This window comes from Notolepis coatsorum, assembly GCF_963971535.1.
Source record: "Notolepis coatsorum genome assembly, chromosome: 6".
Taxonomy (NCBI): Eukaryota; Metazoa; Chordata; class Actinopteri; order Aulopiformes; family Paralepididae; genus Notolepis; species Notolepis coatsorum.
The window spans coordinates 10,527,765-10,549,996 of NC_140170.1; the positions used below are offsets into that span (position 1 = coordinate 10,527,765).

At 44.9% G+C, this 22,232-nt stretch overlaps 1 protein-coding gene across 1 annotated transcript; it reads right to left on the reverse strand.

Moving 5' to 3' along the window:
• Positions 1–6,082: 6,082 nt before the first annotated feature.
• Positions 6,083–19,668, reverse strand: LOC311230176 (transmembrane protein 263). The gene is made up of 3 exons (XM_084316376.1): positions 19,323–19,668; positions 17,826–17,913; positions 6,083–7,866 (listed from the first exon to the last, which is right to left on the reverse strand). Exons 1-3 carry the CDS (start codon positions 19,329–19,331, stop codon positions 7,559–7,561), a joined length of 405 nt encoding a protein of 134 aa, XP_084172502.1. The 5' UTR covers positions 19,332–19,668; the 3' UTR covers positions 6,083–7,558.
• Positions 19,669–22,232: the final 2,564 nt, after the last annotated feature.

Here is a 22,232-nt window from a genome sequence, read left to right on the forward strand (position 1 = left end):
TTCTCTCAAAATGAGGCCCTATGTTCCCACAGCCCTATGTTCCCAAATGTCTAAGATTTCTCTCAAAATGAGGCCCTATGTTCCCACAGCCCTATGTTCCCACATGTCTAAGATTTCTCTCAAAATGAGGCCCTATGTTCCGACAGCCCTATGTTCCCACATGTCTAAGATTTCTCTCAAAATGAGGCCCTATGTTCCCACAGCCCTATGTTCCCACATGTCTAAGATTTCTCTCAAAATGAGGCCCTATGTTCCCACAGCCCTATGTTCCCACATGTCTAAGATTTCTCTCAAAATGAGGCCCTATGTTCCCACAGCCCTATGTTCCCAAATGTCTAAGATTTCTCTCAAAATGAGGCCCTATGTTCCCACATTTCTAAGATTCTTCTCAAAATTAGGCCCTATGTTCCCACAGCCGCAGGGGTGCAGTCGTAATATGGGCGAAGGCCAAACGCCTGCGCACGCGCGCGCGTGCACGCGCATACATGTTCCCTCTGTTGCGCACAAAACAGATGATACACCTTGTCTCATCCTTCCAGTGAAGTCGGGAGATCAAGCAACCCCCCACCTACAGGGCTTGTATTTGGTTGTCGGTATCCTATTATTATGCAAAGTCTAGGTGATAAGTGGCGCGACGAGTCATTTTATCACCTAGACTTTGCATAATAATAGGATGCGCGCACTTCGGCCTCAGTGACGAAGGCCAAACGCCGTTTGACCGCGTTTGCCCAGCACTGCACCCCTGCACAGCCGTATGTTCCAAATGTCAGATTTCTCTCAAAATGAGGCCCTATGTTCCCACATTTCTAAGATTCTTCTCAAAATTAGGCCCTATGTTCCCACAGCCCTATGTTCCAAATGTCAGATTTCTCTCAAAATGAGGCCCTATGTTCCCACATTTCTAAGATTATTCTCAAAATTAGGCCCTATGTTCCCACAGCCCTATGTTCCCAAATGTCTAAGATGTCTCTCAAAATGAGGCCCTATGTTCCCAAATGTCTAAGATTTCTCAAAAAATTAGTCCCTATGTTACCACAGCCCTATGTTCCCGGAGGAACCCTCTACTACCAGAGGACAATTGGATAATAGGTTGGCTACCAAATTAAGAGAAAGGGGGATCAAATAAGATACAAATTTATGAAAAGAGGATATGTGGGAAGATAGGGCTGTAGGAACATAGGGCCTAATTTTGAGAGAAATCTTAGACATTTGGAACATAGGGCTGTAGGAACATAGGGCCTCATTTTGAGAAGAATCTTAGAAATGTGGGAGCATAGGGCTGTGGGAACATAGGGCCTAATTTTTAGAGAAATCTTAGACATTTGAAACATAGGGCTGTGGGAACATACTAGGGCCTCATTTTGAGAAGAATCTTAGAAATGTGGGAACATAGGGCTGTGGGAACATACTAGGGCCTCATTTTGAGAAGAATCTTATAAATGTGGGAACATAGGGCTGTGGGAACATACTAGGGCCTCATTTTGAGAAGAATCTTAGAAATGTGGGAACATAGGGACACACCCCCGGTCCCAACTTTCTTCCAGATTAGTAGTAGAATCAACTCCAGTCCTGAGTGAAGCAGCCGCTAGTAGTAGAATCAACTCCAGCCCTGAGTGAAGCAGCCGCTAGCTAGTAGAATCAACTCGAGCCCTGAGTGAGGCAGCCGCTAGCTAGTAGAATCAACTCCAGTCCTGAGTGAAGCAGCCGCTAGCTAGTAGAATCAACTCCAGTCCTGAGTGAAGCAGCCGCTAGTAGTAGAATCAACTCCAGTCCTGAGTGAAGCAGCCGCTAGTAGTAGAATCAACTCCAGCCCTGAGTGAAGCAGCCGCTAGCTAGTAGAATCAACTCGAGCCCTGAGTGAGGCAGCCGCTAGCTAGTAGAATCAACTCCAGCCCTGAGAGAGGCAGCCGCTAGCTAGTAGAATCAACTCCAGCCCTGAGAGAGGCAGCCGCTAGCTAGTAGAATCAACTCCAGCACTGAGAGAGGCAGCCGCTAGCTAGTAGAATCAACTCCAGCCCTGAGTGAAGCAGCCGCTAGCTAGTAGTAGAATCAACTCCAGCCCTGAGTGAAGCAGCCGCTAGCTAGTAGTAGAATCAACTCCAGCCCTGAGTGAGGCAGCCGCTAGCTAGTAGAATCAACTCGAGCCCTGAGTGAGGCAGCCGCTAGCTAGTAGAATCAACTCCAGTCCTGAGTGAAGCAGCCGCTAGTAGTAGAATCAACTCCAGTCCTGAGTGAAGCAGCCGCTAGTAGTAGAATCAACTCCAGCCCTGAGTGAAGCAGCCGCTAGCTAGTAGAATCAACTCGAGCCCTGAGTGAGGCAGCCGCTAGCTAGTAGAATCAACTCCAGTCCTGAGTGAAGCAGCCGCTAGCTAGTAGAATCAACTCCAGTCCTGAGTGAAGCAGCCGCTAGTAGTAGAATCAACTCCAGTCCTGAGTGAAGCAGCCGCTAGTAGTAGAATCAACTCCAGCCCTGAGTGAAGCAGCCGCTAGCTAGTAGAATCAACTCCAGCCCTGAGAGAGGCAGCCAGTAGAATCAAATCCCGACAGGAAAGCCGACTCGCGGTGAGGAGCATAGTCTTATGTTCTAGTCTGGTAGCTCCATGGGTCAAGCGTGGCACTGCCAGGGTCCATGCCCTGTGTGCTTCAGTGAGTCCAGCGTGTGCAGAAACACGGCCAGGGTTTCATTTCCTGGGAATCTCGATAGGAAGAGCGGGGCACTGCCAGGGGTTAGCGGTTCCACTCTCTGTGTAACTCGATTCGTAGAGCAAGGCACACTCTGCGGAGGATTAGTGGGGAAGAAACCTAGTGTATTGGCTTCCCGCTAGGGCCACCCAGGCTGAAACCTATAGACTCACACTGTGGTGCTTTGGATAGAAGAAGAAGAAGGTCTTTATTTGTCATGCAGATTAACACACGCATGCGAGATGGGCGACACACAGGAACACACACATGCATTGAGTCGCAGATGAAATGTCTCTCTGCACTTTTCCCATCCCGCCGTCCCCCCCCCCCCCCCCAGGGGCAGCCGGGAGCAGACAAGGGCTGCGGCGTGGGCCGCACCCGGGGACCAATCCAAGTGCTCCTGTCCGTCTTCGCCAGGGACGCGACGGCGTTAGCGATTCTGTTCTGCAGGTTTTTCCATTGGGTTTATCTTATTGGGGGGGGGAACCCTTGCGAGTACGGGGGGGAGAACATGCAAACTCCACACAGAAAGGCCCGGGAGATACCCCACCTGGGCACCTGGCAACGCGGCAACCTGGTCCCAAAATGTTATGTCATGTTTATACCTACCTACTGCTTTCACTGTCTACAACTGCCCTACACTGTGAATGAATGAAAACGTTATTAACAGATTGCAGAATGGGTACAATACAGTACAGCTCAATACACACAATTGTTAAGGGGATGCAGACCATAGAAAGACTTTCGTCTTGTTTAAATCAGGGTCCCCCATTTTCAATTAGTGACATTTATGACATACACAACATACATGACATACAGGTATATAGTACTGTTACATTTGTGACATATACGATATGCAAATATACAGTACTGTTACCCATAGAGCCTAACGGAGATTATATACATATGATGGGGAGGTGAGACTGTACAAGTCCCTTGTTTGAGCCGAATCTGGGTTGCACATGATTTGGGTCCCCCATTTTCAATTCATAATAATCATAATAATCATAACTACCTACCTCATACTATAGTCTACCCATATAACTCTGTATGATAGCATGTACAATGGTGCTGTATATGCCAAGACCCAGTCAAATAAACCAAATACCCATAACTTATGACATAATAAGATGTTATTATGATTTACGGTATTATTGTTGTTTGCTGTTTCCATATAATGCTCCGCCCTGTGCCAGTTATGGGTGTGCCCTGAAGTTTAACTGCCAAGTTACCGTCAGCTGTTCCTGTCAGTCCTGAAGACGGATCAGCTGGTTACGGTTGGACCTGTTTTTTTTGTTTTTTATTGGCGAGCTCCCATTTTATCCTTCCAGCATTCAAGCATCCTCAGCTACTAAACCTTCTCTCTCACTGTGTGTGTGTTGTGTGCTTGTGTGTGTGAGAGTCAATAGTTGAACAGTATCTGTTCCATTTTTTTTTTAAACCGCAGACCAACACTTATACAATACTTATGGGTGCCAGGGGGGGGGGGGGGGGGGGAGTGTCTGCACAAACAACCCTGTTTCAGAGAGAGAGAGAGAGAGAGAGGGAGAAAGAGAGAAAGAAAGAGACAGAGGGAGAGAGAGAGAAAAAGAGAGGAAAACAAATATATATATATATATATATATATATATATATAGAAGAGATAAGAGCTAGAGTAGATAGAGAACGAGAGTAGATAGAGAGAGAACAAGAGTAGAGAGGAAAACAAATATATATATAGAATAGAGATAAGATGAGTGGAGATAGAGAACAAGAGTAGAGAAAGAGTAGCAATAGAAACATATATATATATACTGTAGAGAGTAGCAATAGAGAAATGTATATATACATGAGAGAGAAAGAAAGAGGGAGTAGCAATAGAGAAATATATATATATATATACTAGAGAGAGAGAGGATAAGATCATGTTGACCCACTTGAGTCTAGTACAAATAGACCTGACATAACACGGACCTTTAAAGGGCCATAAAGTGTGTTAAATACCTTATCAGATAAGTAGGGTTATTTTAAAAGGTGGGTTATTGTTTAACGGAGAGACAAGCAGTGAAGGAACAGAAGGATCCAGACCTGGCTGGTTGCTACTTGGGTTTCCACTTGGTTTCCACGTAGCGCAGCTCATCCATCGTCTCTAGAATTAGGACACAAGGAGACTTATTTGCTGACCCTGCTGGTCAGGCAAGCGATACCGGAGTCTTAAGGCGAGCACAGAAAGACTCAGAAGAAGCTTCTATCCCCAGGCCATCAGGCTGCTAAACGAACAATAAACACTATGCAACAACCATCAAATGCACACAGCACACACGCATACACTCACAAACAACACACTGCAGCACCCACTCTCCACACTGTAGATCACACAAACACACTTTATATTTATTGATAAAGAATTTGCACTACAACTCGTACACCTACTGTAAATTGTACCTAAATTGCACCTCATCCCATTTCTGCCTTGCACTATATAGTATTGTATATTAGTACACTGCATAGTATATTGTATATTATATGGTAACTCAGTTACGTCTATTCTGCATCGAACATTGTACATATGTCTATACTGAACACTGTGACCTCTATTTTTACTTCTAATTTACATGCTATACTGTTATTTTATTTCATACTTATCTTGTCTAGCACAGTCTCTGGAGCGTAACAGTAAGAAGCATTTTGTATAAAAGTATTATGTACTTCTGTATGACAACTATTAAAGAAACTTGAACTTGAACTGGAGCAGCCTTTGGGCCATAAGAACTTGCCACCGGGGGTTAAAGGCCCGTCATGTGCAGACAAACTGAACAAACATTTCAGTGTTAGAAGTGAAATCATACACCCTTCCCCACATCCTCAAGCACCACAGAGACACGTCATGCGCTTGGCCTCTTCGTTATAATGACGATACTCTGGAACACTGATTGCTACATGATAAGACGCCTCGTCAGCCTCCTCTCGAGTGACTTCCTCCCAGCTAGCGGGAGCAGGGTGATATGGCGTGGGTTGCTTAGAGTAAGTGGTGTTTCTTTCGTTTGTTCAAATAAGTGGCTATATGTTTAAAATAATAGCTCTACATTCTGACAGCCATCACTGATGATATAGAGTGTGTGGTCACTCAGTAACATGGGTCTCCCAGTCCCTCCGCTCTGCAGTAAACAGGAAATACATTTTCTGGTATCCCTTCCCACTTTATCGAATCAGGAGGAAATGTCTTTTGTGATAGTACACGTTGGTTTTTATGTTCTGTATTTATTATAGCTAATGTCATTATTGTTGCGGTACTGCCTGGTCTTATTATTACTGTATTGTGTTGCCTCGTTTTATGTTTAAAATGGAAACATTTAAAATATTTGATAATAAAAGAGAGCTTCGTAGAGACATGCATAATGACAAAGAAAGAGGACGTTAAAACCTTCCAAAACTACTTTATTGACATCATATTTGAAAAGAACATACAAGACATTCACGTGAGAGCGCTCTCTCCGCCAGCGACAGGCTTTCGGGTCACCGCAGGAAAGCGCAAATGAAAACTTTTTAAACGTTGCATTGAAATGCTGAAATTCCATATAAATGTTCACAAACAAAACGTAAAAAAAAAAGGAAAAGGAAAGAACTGGAACAAACGGGAGAGAACGAGAGAAACCCATTCCTTCCATAAATGTAATTTTTTTGTGTGCGTGTGTGTCTAGGGTAATATTGCAAGTTTTCCAGTTTAAAAAAAACCCGACAAGAGTCTGAATTCTAGTTCGCCATTCGTTACCTAGGTCACAGACTCTTAAGACCCTTAAATCGTGGGTCCTTTTTAACGGCGACTTCTTTGTTAAAAACATTAGGATTCAACCTTTTGAGTCACAGGTGCGATTGGTCACAGCACAGACAACACAACACAGGTGTGATTGGTCACAGCACAGACAACACAACACAGGTGTGATTGGTCACAGTACAGACAACACAACACAGGTGTGATGTGACCAGACAACACAGGTGTGATTGGTCACAGCACAGACAACACAGGTGTGATTGGTCACAGCACAGACAACACAGGTGTGATTGGTCACAGCACAGACAACACAGGTGTGATTGGTCACAGCACAGACAACACAGGTGTGATTGGTCACAGTACAGACAACACAGGACAGGTGTGATTGGTCACAGTACAGACAACACACGGCTCGCTCTCACGTCACTGGAAAACCTCCGGAATCCCGTTAAACGTGAACGTTCTCCGGAAATCTTTAGCGTTTAGCTTCACTGTAGCATCCAGATGGTTCATTATATTTCATACACAAAAAATAAAAAATAAACTGACAGATGGAATATAATAGGAAAGAGAACGTTGTTTGAAAGGTAATATACCTGTGTGTAAGACCACAAGCCAGCATTGTATTTATGGCGCGTTTTACGAGGTTTTCAGCCGTTTAGGTGAATGGTTTCGTTGCTCCTAGACACCGATTCAAGGGGAGTGTGCATTGTATACGCCCCCCCACGCCATGATTGACGATAAGTGTCCTGAATCAACCACCTCTCACCTCCAACACGAAAAAAAATTAAATAAAAAAAAACATAATTTCGGTGAACGCACACAGAAGGAACAGAGGAAAGCAACAAAAAGAAAAAAAACTCAACACAAACTGAAAAAGCTAGAAAGAGAACTAAATAAAGAGGCACTCTGAAATAGGGTCCCCGGCCGACCACCAGCGAGGGCGCCGTGCAGAGAGTGACCGTCCGTTTTGGAAAAAAACAGCGACCGGCTTCACCTCTCGGCGCTCATGTGTGCGGGGAAGGAAGGGGGGGGGGGGGTCTTCCTCTTATGGCTCAGGGCGGGGCGATACACTTTTTAAATGTTGCGAGTCCATCGGCATTCTAATCATCGTCGTCGTCTTCCTCACTCGGCCTTGTCCTTCCTCTTTGTCTTGAAGGGCACTTTGCTGGCTACCGTGGAGCTCACGCTGCACACGCCCCCGGCCACCGCCGACACGCCCCCTTTCACCAGGCCGACGCCCATCGACGGTACCGTGGTGACGGCCGACTTGGTAATCGCCAGGCCCTTGCCGCCCACCCAGACCACGCCGCCCACCGCTGCGCCGACCACGCCCTTCGTCACGTTGAAGAGGCCGCCGCCCACTCGCCACATCATGCTGGGCTGCACCACGGGGTGCTCCTTACCGGGGTCCTCCGTCACCACGACGACGCCTGGAGGGGGGGGGGGGGGGGGGGGGGGAAGAGAGAGAGGGGGGATAGAGAGAGGGGGATAGAGAGGGGGATAGAGAGAGGGGGGATAGAGAGAGAGATATAGAAAGAGGGGGGGATAGAGAGAGAGAGAGAGGGGGGGGATAGAGAAAGATGGAGAGAGATAGAGAGGGATATAGAGATAGAGGGGGATAGAGAGAGAAAGAGGGAGAGACATAGACAGATAGAGATCGAGGGATAGAGAGAGGGGGATAGAGAAAGAGGGAGAGAGACAGACAGAGAGAGGGATAGAGAGAGAGACACACAGATAAAGAGATAGAGAGAGGGATAGAGAGAGGGGGTTTGAGGTCGTTTTTATTGACATTCACATTTTAGTTTATTGAACATTTAGTCATTTAGCTGAAACGCTTTTATCCAAAGCGACTTACAAGTTCTGTACGACAAGTCATCAGGAAGGGCACAACTCTATCAGCTGAGTAACAATGTTCATCAAAGTGTTGAGTGCTACAGTGTAGGTTAGTATATTAGGACAAGTGCATGACAGTAAGGTTAGATTTATCTTTTTTTTCCATTTCAGATAATGATTGAAGATAGGGCACACAGACCCTCATCTGCACCTTTGTTTACACCGTTCATTCTTCTCATACTTAGTTAATTATATATATATATTATACACGTTTTTCCCCCTCATATTTTTATATTCATCTCTAATTTTATTGCCTATATTTATGCCCTTCTACCATTACCTTGCCCGTACCCCCCCCCCCCCCCCCCCCCCATGCTGCTATGATGCCCGAATGTCAACCAGGGGGAAGGGATCAATAAAGGAATATTTTATCTTATGTAGGATTTTCCCTGTCAATATATAATTGTCAATTCAATGTCATTCCTCGGCAGGATCAGAAACACCATGAGAGCAGGACCGTTGATTAAAACAATGATACTGCATTGGAGCGATGGCGCCCCTAAGAGGATCTGGCCGGTATTGCATGTTTCGGAAATCACATGCGGGTAGATCCTGCAAGTCGATCGGGGACGTTAATACCGTTATTAATATGGAATAAAACAATAACAATAGCTCTGGTCCTCAACGGGTGGAATCGAAACACGAGTTAACTCGTGCTTGGGCGGCAATGTGTTAACCCTCTCCTGGCCGCTAACTGGTTATTAACCAATCAAACATGTAATCACTTTTAATCAGTTCATTGTGTATTTTATTATTGCTTTTACTATTATGTTGGATTGTGTTGTAAATACTGTGTTTTACTTTTAATGCTTCTGTTCTAGGTGTAACGTTGGTCTTATAACATCTTGCCAAAAGGACTACAGTTACGAATTAGCCAGCTGGCTAAAACTGACACATTTACAGAAATGTTTATTAATGTGTACCGTCCTTTTTCAAATAAACTGAAACTGAAACCCTCTCCTGGCCGTTAACCATCTCTCATAGATCCTTGCATCTCAATGAGGGTGATGGTGTAGAGGTGCTACTAAGAAATGTTTCCACTAGTTTATTAAACAGTTTTGGTGGGAAAAACCACATCAAACTAAATTGTTATTCGATATACAACATTTTAAAAGTGTTAAACACGTGTGTGGAGGGGATCTTTAATCATGTGTTGAACGCTCTGAGCTACGGCAGTCTGTCAAAATTAGATTTATTTTGTCCTTTTACGTTCGCTTAAAGGAACACACCAACTTTTGGGGAAATTAGCAGTGATTTCACGCATCACCTGAAAAGCTCCATTTACCAGGAAACATGCATTGGGTTTATTGACGGAAGTTACAACGGGGCTTTTCAGGTGATGCGGGAAATCATTGCGCGCAGGCAGCAGTGGTTCGGCGAAATAAAATGCTGAGTATGTATCTGCTTAGAAAACGAATTTGTATTTCTCCATGTGGGAAATACACAGGTCACAACATGTTTACAGGGACGTTTTGGAGTTGTATTTGGAGTGAATTTCGTGACTGTTGGGAACTAGGCTAGCTGGACTAACCTACTTCCTGGCGCTAAGCTACGCTAACGGTGCAGGTCTTCCTACTCCTACTGCATGCACAGAGAAGAGAAGGGTATATATCTGCTTGTCTGATGGCAAATAAGCACATTTCTACAAAGGTTGGCGTGTTCCTTTAATGCAACGCACAAGGCAACTGCCAAACTATAAGTGTAACTTGGATCAGCGACTGATAGTTGATTTTAGTAAATGGTCACAAGCACAACTATTCAAATATTACCGTTTATTGTTGAGTCTGAATGGTATTGATGATGAATCTGGAGTGAATATTAATGATGATGTAAGGTGAAGATGAACTGTTTAATTGGAGGATCGTGAGCTCTTGAAATCTATAGATTTCTATATTCCATTTTTCCGTCTGAATATTAGGGGTGTGGACATTTCTCGATTCTAAGATGCATCGCGATGCGGACATGGACGATTCATAAGAGAGTATTAAAAAATTGTAAGACTTTTTTTTGTACTCTCGTTAGCTTTTATGTTCTTTTACAATGTTGTGCTTTGGGATTTGCTCCACAACTATAAAGCGCCCTACAAATCAAATATATTATTATTATTGTATTATTAAAGCTAGTGCTCTGGTCATGCATCCACTCAAATTCAAAATACAGCATCAGGCTATTCTTTTTTTTTTATCTACTTTTTTCTCCCATTTTCTATTTTTCTCCCATCCCAATTTTTTATCGTCCAATTCTACCCTCCCCTGTCTCGAACGCTGTTAGGCCATGCCCAGGGACCGAAACTAAAGCCCGCCGCCCGCCAGGGGCGCTCAGTTTTTACCTTTGGCGCTTGACACTTAGAGGGCTGCCCGCCGTGTGGCGTGTAGTTCATAACGATACTCTTATTTTGATTGTGCGAGTACAGATTATAGCCTCTCTCGTCTTTTTTTTCTCCGTCGCGAGATCGTTATAAAACTACAAGTCCCACATTGCACTCAAGTCAACGGTCCAATCACAGTAGAGTGACGTGACTGGTTTCATGAGAAAGAAAGCAAATGACCAATCGGACCAATCGGAAGCTCTCATTTGGCTTGTTTACTTCCTGAAACACCACCATTGCGATATGCGGGCAGTCTGCTCTAGTCTATATCGGACCTCCATGAGCTACCGTTACTGTTTAAACAATGACCCAGTCAACTATTCACTTTTAGTTTAATACATGACGAGGCATTGTCTAACGGTATCTAGCTGGCTAGCTACTGATATCAACAAATGCTCCAGCAATAGTCGACTCGAGTGCATAATACCTCCGTTCCCTCGTTAGCTAGCTTAGCTAGCTCACGTTAGATCCATCTGTCCCAGTAAACTAAATTGTCTTAACGTTATCTACCGGGCTAGCAGTAGCTACAGATAGCTCCTGATATCAATGTCTTATAACATTGATTGAATGCGTATTCTAGCTGAGGGCATGTTGAATGTGATTTGACAAAAGAACCGTAACGTTATAAATAGGGTCCAGCTGCATCGCCGGAGAATCCTTGCATGCTGAATGTAGGGTCTAGCTGCAGGGCCGGAGAATCCTTGCTGGAGCTGGAGGCTACTCAAGTATACACACAGACAGTGGAGCTGTTTGCAGATAGCAAGCATTTTGACTTATTGCGTGGTGGCGATGTCTCGCAGATAATACAACTACAAGTATGATTATATAATATATATTTTTTTAATCAAAAAAATGTTGGCAGGTAAGAAATATGCTTGGCGGGTAGACTCTTCCCATCTACCCGCCACTAGCCGGTGAGTCAAAAAGTTAATTTCGCTCCCTGGCCATGCCTCCCACAAGCCGGCTGCAATGTGGACGAAGCCTTACATCACGTGTCCCCTCCGGTACTCAAGGAAGCAGCCGTCGCATCTTTTCACCTGCACAGCGCGATCTCTCAGCGGCGGGGGTCTGCGTGGGAGGGACACGCCGCGCCCGTCACTTCCTGATTCTGCTGCGCAGGCGCACCAACCGACCTGTAGGAGTCGCTGTCCACAACGTCCGATCCCCACCCATCAGCTTTCCCACCCCTAACACTGCCAATTGTGTTAGTATGAACTACCAGCCAAGCTGATAGCAATGCGGAGAGCTGGGCTCGAACCCAGCGTCTCCTGCATTGGTGGCGAGCGCCTTGCCCACTACACCACCTAGCCGCCCTAGCATCAGACTATTCTAAAACGATTGATACTAATACTGATAAAAAAAAAGAGTATTGAACCATTTTTAACAGCTGGGTATCGATACCGTTCTAGTATCTGTATCATGAAACACTAGTAAAGACATTTATTTTGACATTCTGATTGAAGAACTTTCTAAATAAAAGTTAATTTCACTGTACATAATAATACTACAACTCTGTACATACATATAATTAGCACTGTTACTCAGTAGTACCAATCTATATATTTTATACCCAGTTTAATCACCTGTACATTGTATATTACTATTGCACTTTACTGCTACATTTGCACTATGGTTGGATGCCAAACTTCTTTCCGTTGTACTGTACTTGTGCTGCATGATGACAATACATTTTAATCCAATATCATTCATGGAACGTAGACCAAAGACACACTTCTTCAGTCAATATCTGAAACGAATACCGTCTTATACTATCATTCACTCTTCCTAATATACTAACATGTCTCTACTACTATGCACTCAATGCTGCAGCACCCAAGTTTTTTTTTTTTTTTTTTATCTTTTCCCCCCTCCTTTTTCCGATTTTTCTGCCATCCCACCGTTAGTCGTTATGCCAATTCCCAACCCCCTTCCTGGTTGTTGCGCACCCCCCCCCCCTACTGTTGGTCTGGGAGGCCGGAGACTGTCACACGCTTTCCTCCGACACATGTGCAGCCAGCCGGCAGCCAGGCAGCGCAGATTCTCACCGGGAGAGTGTAACGTGTGGAAGGTCACACTACCTTTCTCCAGATCCTACCCTGGCTGTGCAGGCGCCCCGACCGAACTGTAGGGGTCGCTGTCCACAACGCCCAGGACCCACCCACGGCTTCCCTCCCCCTAACCCAGCCAAACGAGTTAGTATAGCGATCAGCCCAAGCCAAGGCAATGCTGACTCTCCGGGAGTCGAGACCGCAGCCTCTTGCATTGGTGACGAGCACTGCAGCACCCAAGTTAACACTTTGATGAACATTTTGTTACTCAGCTGAAAAGAGTTGTACCCTGCCTGCTGACTTGTCGTACAGAACTTGTAAGTGGCTTTGGATAAAAGTGTTCAGCTAAATGAAAATGTAAAAATGTAATTATCAAATGCATTGTTTACAGTGAGTATGTAACCTTGCCAATATGTTTTCCCCACAGTAGCACAGACCCAGGTCTAACCCTCAGTAAATAAGCCCTGGGACGGCTAAAAGAAGCTCCTTGTGTCCCGCCTCCTGGGACCCCTGCATCCTGAGGACCCCTGGCCAAGTGGACCCATGGCCACTGTGTTCACCTCTACCCCAGTCAGCCTTTAACTTATTGATGAGACAAGTCTTTCAGTGAGCTAAAGACAATAGCGCAGACGATGACAACCTCAGCGACTGACAACACACTGGGACAGCATTACTATAACATACAGGTTCCTAGTCTACCAATTTAAATGTAAATTACCAAAGTGATAGACCACGATGCATAATGTACATCGAGTCATTTCGCTGAACGCTTTTATCCAAAGCGACTTACAAGTTGTGTACAACAAGTCAGCAGGAAGGGTACAACTCTAGCAGGGTATAACTTAACTGTCTTCTACCATCATGCACTCTTCCACTAAATAATCTCCCTCGCCTCGCCTATTATTACTACCTACTATATTACGAACATGTCTCTACTTCTATGCACTCAACACCGCAGCACCCAAGTTTCAACACTGTTTGATGAACATTGTTACTCAAGCTGAAAGAGTTCTACCCTTCCTGCTGACTTGTCGTACAGAACTGCTACCGTCTTGAGTGCATGGTAGAATGAATGAATGGATGGATGAATGAAAACTTTATTTAACAGATTGCAGAATGGGTGCAATACAGTACGGCTCAATACACACAATTGTTAAGGGGATGCAGACCAGAGAAAGACTTTCGTCTGGTTTACATCAGGGTCCCCCATTTTCAATTCATAGTGACATTTATGACATACACAACATACATGACATACAGGTATATAGTACGGTTACATTTGTGACATATACGTAGAGCTGCCGCGGTATTGATGTTTTCCTTACCGCACGGATTTGCAAAATATTTCCTACCGCCGCGGTTATTACCGCACGCACAAAAAAAATAAAATAAAAAAAGTTTGAATGCATTTTTTTTTAGTAGTAGTCTACTTTTTATAGCATATAGCCTGCCTCTAGTCTAAATGTCGATCTTTAGAGGATGACTTTGCAGCATGAATATTGTTTGGGATTCGGCAAGCACGCATTAGTTATTGAAAGTGAAACACGGATTCGAAGTTTCCCCTCTGGTCGTGCGCCGTTCACTCGGTGTCGCGGGCAGGGGTGATTACCCCCCCGACCCTTTCTTATTATTATTACTATAAAGTTACTACTTTATAATAAAGGCATTCGTTTTGTGGCATTACCATTATATAGTTATACGTTCAATAACATCAGCGTATTTACCGGACCATCTCAGTTCCTTTCTTTGCTCAGAGCGTGCCGAGTTGTCCCATTCTGCGGTCTGTTAATAAAGTTTTCAATCAGACAAGTGTATAGAACGAAGGGCTTTTATTATAACATTCGTTGCAGACAGTAAAATCATTATGTCTCGTTTAGTACTCCTGAGGAGCGATGGTAGTCCACTCCGGCGGGGAGCTAAAGCTAACGTTATTAGCCGTATTGTGATGAGCTCTGATCAATGGCTGACATTCAGGATGTAAAAAACTGCAGGACGCTCCCAACGTGTGACGCGTCTCTCTTCTGACCAATCAGTGGTCTGCAATGTTTCACGTGACTTTTCTGGTACCCAATAGGGTCGCTTGGAACCTCGATAGATGAGTAGGGTATATCTGCAGAGCCGTAAGCCCAACGAGAGGAGGGTACTTCATTATTATTATTATAAAAAACAGCGGTGATGCGGTATTCAGCCTACTCTGCGGTGGCCGTGATGTAACAGCGATACCGCGGTAATGCGGTAATCGCGGCAGCTCTACATATACGATATGCAAATATACAGTACTGTTACCCATAGATCCTAACAGAGATTATATACATATGATGGGGAGGAGAGACTGTACAACAGTGTTGGGAAAGTTCACTTTCTACATGAACTAGTTCAGTTCACAGTTCACAATTTTTAAAATGAACTAGTTCAGTTCATAGTTCATAATTCAAAATGTTGAACTAAAGTTCATGGTTTCAAAAATGAACTAATTTAGTTATTTTTAGTTCTTTTTTGATATATATATTTTTTTTATATAGATTTTTCACGTACAGTTACTTACATTACAAAAACACACATTGGGACAATGGAGGGGGGGGTCCTCCAGTTCATCTCTATGCCATCATCCACACCATAAGCAAGCAAAAACAAAACAAAAAGAAAAACAAGCAAAAAAGGAAAAGCAAACCAAGACAGGCACTGTACAGTATTGCCTCGAGCCCATTCACATGTAGACATATATTTATTTTTTCCTATCCTAGGTCTGTCCATACAATGGGGCACTGGGCCTTTAGAAGGATCCGAGAAATTGCAGCAGGAAAATAGTCTAATAGTGGGGCCCACACCTCCTGAAAGGAAGCGTCGTTGCCTCTATGCATTTGCACAGTGTCTTTCATGGGGTAGCACACCGAAGATCTCTCTATACCACATTTGTAAAAATGGAGGCTTATCCTTAATCCAGTTTATCAGAATGCATTTCCGGGCCGAAAGTAGAAGTTTATCAAATAGTTTGAATTGTAAAGGGTGTCACCCCTCCTACCCAACCCCCCCCCCCCCCCCGAACCACCTCCAATGTACAGTCCCGTCCCCCCACCTACCCAACCTCCTCCAATGTACAGTTTCTATGTCAAATGTATATAGGCCTACTCTCTTTTCTGGACTCTTTTTGTATCACAAACAGTACTGTATTTGCAAATCTGGTATGTCATAAATGTATAGATGTAGCAGTACTGTCTATCTGTATGTCATGTATGTCCTGATTAATTGAAAATGGGGGACCCTGATACAGTACAGCTCAATACATACAATTGTTAAGGGGATGCAGACCAGAGAAAGACTTTCGTCTTGTTTACATCAGGGTCCCCCATTTTCAATTCATGACTGAGCTGTACTATACTGTACCCATTCTGCAATATGTTAATAAAGTGTTCAATCAATCAATCAATCACTTGGCCCCAGAACCTGGATAAACACTTAGATTCCCAAAAGTAGTGATAGACTGTAGCCTGTAGGTACCCAGGTCTGTTTGACATTTCGAACATAAAGGAGATATTGAACGGCCCATTTTGTTAGTTCTTTTTTCAATACGTTGCTGCAAACTATTATTTGTAAAAAATATTGAACCACACAGACAGCAATCAGAATACTGGCATTTCCATAACGCTTTGCCACCGCGCATTCAGTCCACACTGCAGCTTTCATCTCTACAGTATATTTTCAAAAACATGAGGAACAACTTTGCTTGAATTGTCTTTATTATGAAAAACTAAAACAGGACGTTTGCATATTCTCAATGTTGCTGTCGACGTTGTCGCGTCGATGTGGGGACTTGCTTCTTCAAACCGGGTGGACAAAGTTTACAGACAAACGTTAGATTGTTTCCGTCTGAGTCAGTACTGACTTTAACGTTAAACTATTTTAAATCCCCAAGCGCCGACATCTAGAGGTAGAGTTCTCTGAGCGAGTGCTGCTCTCGACCTGCTGCTGCGCAGCTCTGGGCTTCTGCTCGCAGACGCAGATTCAGCTGTTGTTGTGATGAGTCTGATGACGTAGCAGGGGGTGTACAGGCGCGTTGCCAGATCGGTTGGTTTTCCACATAATTTTAAAGCCTGTTTACGGTGTGTTTTCACTGGGTTTTCGGCTGAAATACATATGAAATCTGGCACATATTTGAACGCCGTTATAACAGATGCTGAGAATGAACGCACTTTTGAACTCCGTTACACAGCGCTGAGAATGAACGCGTTCTCAATTACGTTCATTTAGCGGATAATCAGTACGTTCAGTTCACGTTCGCCCAAAATACGAACGCGTTCATGAACGATCGTTCATTGAACGCGTTCAGGTACATCACTGCTGTACAAGTCCCTTGTTTGAGCCGAATCTGGGTTTAACATGATTTGTGGAACTCCCTCTGGTGTTGTGTCCGTGGTATTCACTGACTGTTGGGAAGTATTTCGACATGTACATGGGTACCTTAGTGGTGTAGTGTATCTTGTAGACCAGGCCCATTGCAAGTTGCTGTACTCCGTCGTCTACTCTAAACCATCCCAGGTTGTCAAAGTGGGCAGGGGTGAGGTGGGTTCTAGGAGCAAGGTCAAGCAGTAGTCTGACCAGTTTGTTTTGCGATGTTTGTAATCTTGTTTTTTGCGCCTTTGAGGTGCTTTGGTGCCATGAGGTGCAAGCATAGTCGTAGTACCCTTGAATGTAGTATAGACCTACTAGCATAGTAGGTACTAGGTAGTAGTATAGGCAAGAGATTACTTAGTAGCAAAGTGCTTACTAGTAAAAGACTATGATGGCTGGTCGTTTTTTTTTGTGCATACTGTATACTACCACAGGCTACAGGCGTAAGAAGACACCACGGGAGCACGAAATTGTGCAAAAGCAACTCGCCGTCTCTCTTGGCAAACACGTGGGCTGATTGCAGCAGCAGCAGCAGCCCCTTTGCGCAAACAAACACATTCCCAGGGGCTTCTGGAATAGCAGGCAACCTTCGTTCTCGTCTGAATTGCACCATGTATATCCCTGCAGGCCGGCCCGGCTTCTTAAAATAGTTGCCCAGAAGAAGAAGAAGCAGAAGAGTGTGTTGGTTTACCTGCCGCCGCCTCGCTCTCGGTGGACTCCGGCTCATCCCCCACCAGACAAGTCCCCGGCTGGATCTCTGACACCACACTGTTGGCGTTCTGAACCAGAACCAGAAACACACACACACACAAGTCGTTTCGTTATGAATTGGAAAAACCCTGATGTCAACAAGACGAAAGTCTTTCTCTGGTCTGCATCCCCCTTAACCCTTTCACTGCCACACGACAGAAGGTTAAAGTAAACCCTTTACTATCTCTATCACAACCGACGGTCTGGTTTAACCCTTTCACTGCCACACGCTAATGATGCTAATGATGGAGCATCGCCGTCGGTTGTGTGATAGTAAAGGGCTAACCTTCTGTATTGTCACAGTGAAAGGGTTAACCGGCTGTCGTGTGGCAGTGAAAGGGTTAACCGGCTGTCGTGTGGCAGTGAAAGGGTTATTATTAACCTTCTGTGAGTTGTCGCAGTGAAAGGGTTAACCGTTTTTGGTAGTGCGGCGGTGAAAGGGTCAACAATTGTGTGTGTGTTATTGAGCCGTACTGTATTGTGTACCCCATTCTGCAATCTTCTTGTTAATAAAAGTTTTCACTAAATCAAATCAAGCATTTTAGAATGTCCAACCGTTTGTAATAAAGAATGTATTTATATTTCTGAAGACATAAGAGCAGGAGGAAAGTAACCCCCGCCTCCTTATGACCCCCTTGTGGATCAAGGCCAATCGACTGGCCTTGTCGATTATGAGCAAGAGATAATTGGCTGCATGATCCATGATAAGGTTCTTAAAGGCCAACTCGACAAGGTAGGTATAGATCCCTTTGAGTTTGAGGATAACCAACACACAGGTAGACCTACAACAGTACCACGTTGGCAATCCTCTCTAGGCTGACAAGAACTATGGCATAAAGTTATAGGGTGACGTGGTTCAAGTGTATATTAGTCAACATGCTCTGTTGATTACATATTACATATTTGTTTTGTCAATATAAAAAGAAAAAACACCCAGATCAGTTTAGGGTGACGTTTGAAGAAAAGAGGGGTTGGCCTTGTTGTCGCCTCGTCCCCTCTCAAGAAAAACACAAAATCCAACCGTAAATCGACATAACATGAAATAAATCTCCAGGACTATTAGAAGTAAACTATCGCTCTATGATTAAGTTGTACGTGGTGTTTTAATCGATTGTTATCCGAGTCTAATTATTGTTAAGGTTGTATGCTGTGCCTCTTTTTCTTTGCTTAGCTCTGTATGTTTAGCTTAATAACTCTGTATAATATACTCGACGTGGCCGTAAACGAGGGACACACACCCCGTTGCCTTTCGAGTTGAAATAAAGCGTTTGAAAGGGAAATTAAATGATAATAATAATAATCACGTAGATATACTTACAACCCCCCCCCCCCCATTCTAATAGCAACTCTCATCTCAACAACAACGTGTCTTTTAATAAGAAACACAGGTGGACAAAACAACGAAGCAACATATAAATGATATAATAAGATATCTCACCTTCACCATTGTTCCTCCTCGTACAGTTAGAGGCGGTTATGTTTGCGCGTCTCCAAAAAACACGCACCTGGAACAAATAATTGGTGCGCTTTTTTTTTGTCGCTGCTATTTTTCCGCTCAAGGACTTTTATTATTTTATATGTTTGATTCCCGTCCTGATCTGACCTGCACCGTCTCTCTCACACACACAGGATCCGCGACCTGTTGCCGAATATAGTCCTCCTGTGTGTTGTTTACATCCACGTTACACCCGGGCGCCTCCTCGATCGTCTAAACTTTCCCGTAGAGCAGAAACTAGTAACTACAGCAGCAGGTTTATTATCGCGCTGGTTCTGCCGACGTGGCGCTCCTCTCTCTCTCTGCTCGCCTTCTGCTCCAATAGGGTAAATCTGCAGAGCCGCAAGCCCAACGTCTGGGCGGGGCTTCGGGGCTTGTACTCGGTTTGAGTCAAACAGTGATGCGTTGCTCATGGGACAAGTTCAAGTTCTTTAATAGTTGTCATACAGAAGTACAGAATACTTTCATACAAAATGCTTCTTACTGTTACGCTCCAGAGACTGTGCTAGACAAGATAGTATCAAATAACATAATAACATAATATAGCATGAATTTAGAAGAAGAAAATGAGGTCACAGTGTTCGGTATAGACATATGTACAATGTTCTGAGTTACCATATAATATACAATACACAATACTATGCAGTGTACTAATGTACAGTACTATCTAGTGCAAAGCAGAAATGGGATGAGGTACAATTTTAGGTACAATTTACAGTAAGGTGTACGAGTTGTAGTGCAATCCTTCATCCATAAATATAAAGTGTGGGGAGTGGGTGCTACAGTGTGTTTGTTTAAAGTGGGTGTGTGCTATAAGTGTGTGGAGTGGGTGCTACAGTGTGTTTGTTTAAAGTGAGTGTGTGCGTGTGGATGTGTGTGCTATGTGCGTTTGGTGGTTGTTGTTGTGTGGTGTTCATTCATTGTTCGTTTAGCAGCCTGATGGCCTGGGGATAGAAGCTTCTTCTGAGTCTTTCTGTGCTCGCCTTGAGACTCCTGTATCGCTTGCCTGACCGCAGCAGTTCAAAGAGGCAGTTGTTCGGGTGACTGGAGTCTTTAATGATTCTCTTAGCCTTGCCCTTGCAACGCTTGTAGTAAATGTTCTGGAGGGTGGGGAGCCCCCCTCCAATTGTGCGTTCGGCTGAACGTGTCACTCTTTGTAGTGTGCTTTGGTCTTGTGCAGTGCTATTCCCAAACCAGGAGGTGATGTTGCCGGTCAAGATGCTCTCTATTGTACATGAGTAGAAGTTCTTAAGGATCTTCTGGCTGACTTGGAACTTCCTTAGGCGCCTGAGGAAGTAGAGGCGTTGTCGTGCCTTCTTCACAACACTGTTAATGTGTGTGGTCCATGTCAAGTCCTCGGATATGTAGGCTCCGAGGTACTTAAAGCTGTTGACTCTCTCAACCGGTGCCCCGTCGATGCTGAGGGGGCTGTAGTCCTTGACCCCCGACCTCCTGAAGTCCACAATCATCTCCTTTGTTTTGCTGACGTTCAGGGAGAGGCTGTTTTCCTGGCACCATCCCGCCAGGACCTTGACCTCTTCCAGGTAGGCCCTCTCGTCGTTGGCAGAGATCAGGCCCACCACCACTGTGTCGTCAGCAAATTTGACGATTGTATTGCTACTCCGCTGAGCCACACAGTCGTGTGTGTACAGGGAGTAGAGGAGGGGACTCAGAACACAGCCCTGGGGGGCCCCTATGTTGAGGGTGATGGATGAGGAGGTGCAGTTGCCTGCTCTCACCACCTGGGGTCTGCCAGTCAGGAAGTCCAAGACCCACTGGCAGAGGTCATAGCCCAAGCCCAGGTCCCTGAGCTTGGCTATGAGTATGGAGGGGACTATGGTATTGAATGCCGAGCTGTAGTCGATGAATAGCATTCTCACATAGTTCCCCTGCCTCTTGTCCAGGTGTGATGCTGCTGTGTGCAGCACATGGGATATGGCGTCCTCCGTGGACCTGTTGGGGCGGTATGCAAATTGCAGGGGGTCCATGTTGATGGGGAGGGAGGAGCAGATGTAGCCCTTTACTAGCTTCTCGAAGCACTTCATGGCTATGGAGGTGAGAGCTACAGGGCGGTAGTCGTTGAGGCAAGCAGGCTTGGATTTTTTGGGTACAGGGATAATAGTGGACTTCTTCAGGCAGGTGGGGATGACAGCCTGTTCTAAGGACAGGTTAAATATGTCAGTAAATACTGGGGCCAGTTGGTCGGCACAGACTTTTAGGACGCGGCCGGGGATGCCGTCTGGACCTGCTGCCTTCCTGATATTCACTTTTTTAAAGGTCCGCCTCACCTCATGCTCTGTTACCCTGAACACTGCGCCTCCATCAGCAGCCGACCCCCCCCCCCCCCCATTGCCGAGGCTTGTGAGCTGGTGTTGTTATTACCAGCATCAAACCTCGCATAGAAGGTATTGAGGTCATTTGCTAAGGAGATGTCACTGTTCAGTTTGAGGGAGGCGCCTTTGTAGTCTGTCATCGTTTTGAGCCCCTGCCACATAGCTCTAGAGTCAGCTTGTTCAAACTGGAGTTCAATTTTATCCCTGTAGCGTCGTTTGGCCTCTGACACTGTCCTCCTTACGTTGTATCGCGCCACCTTGTGGTCATTCATGTTGCCTGCCTCTAGGCCGTCGTTGTATGCTTTGGTGCGCTCTCTCAGAGCTTCACGGACGGATTTGTCTACCCAGGGTTTTTGATTTGGGTAAACTTTCATTTTGGTAGTGGGGATTGTTTCTTTCACCCTAGTACAAACATAGTCCAGCACTGTCTCCGTGTAGGCATTAATGTTATCTGTGTCGCGGAACACATTCCAGTCTGTGTTGTGAAACACTGACCGGATCGTATCCTCTGACGTCACAT

Coding starts and splice junctions, on each gene's coding strand:
- LOC311230176 (XM_084316376.1), bottom strand. Junction 7,867..17,825: donor CGAGAGCGAGGCGGCGGCAG/GTAAACCAACAC, acceptor CCCCCCCTCCAG/GCGTCGTCGTGGTGACGGAG.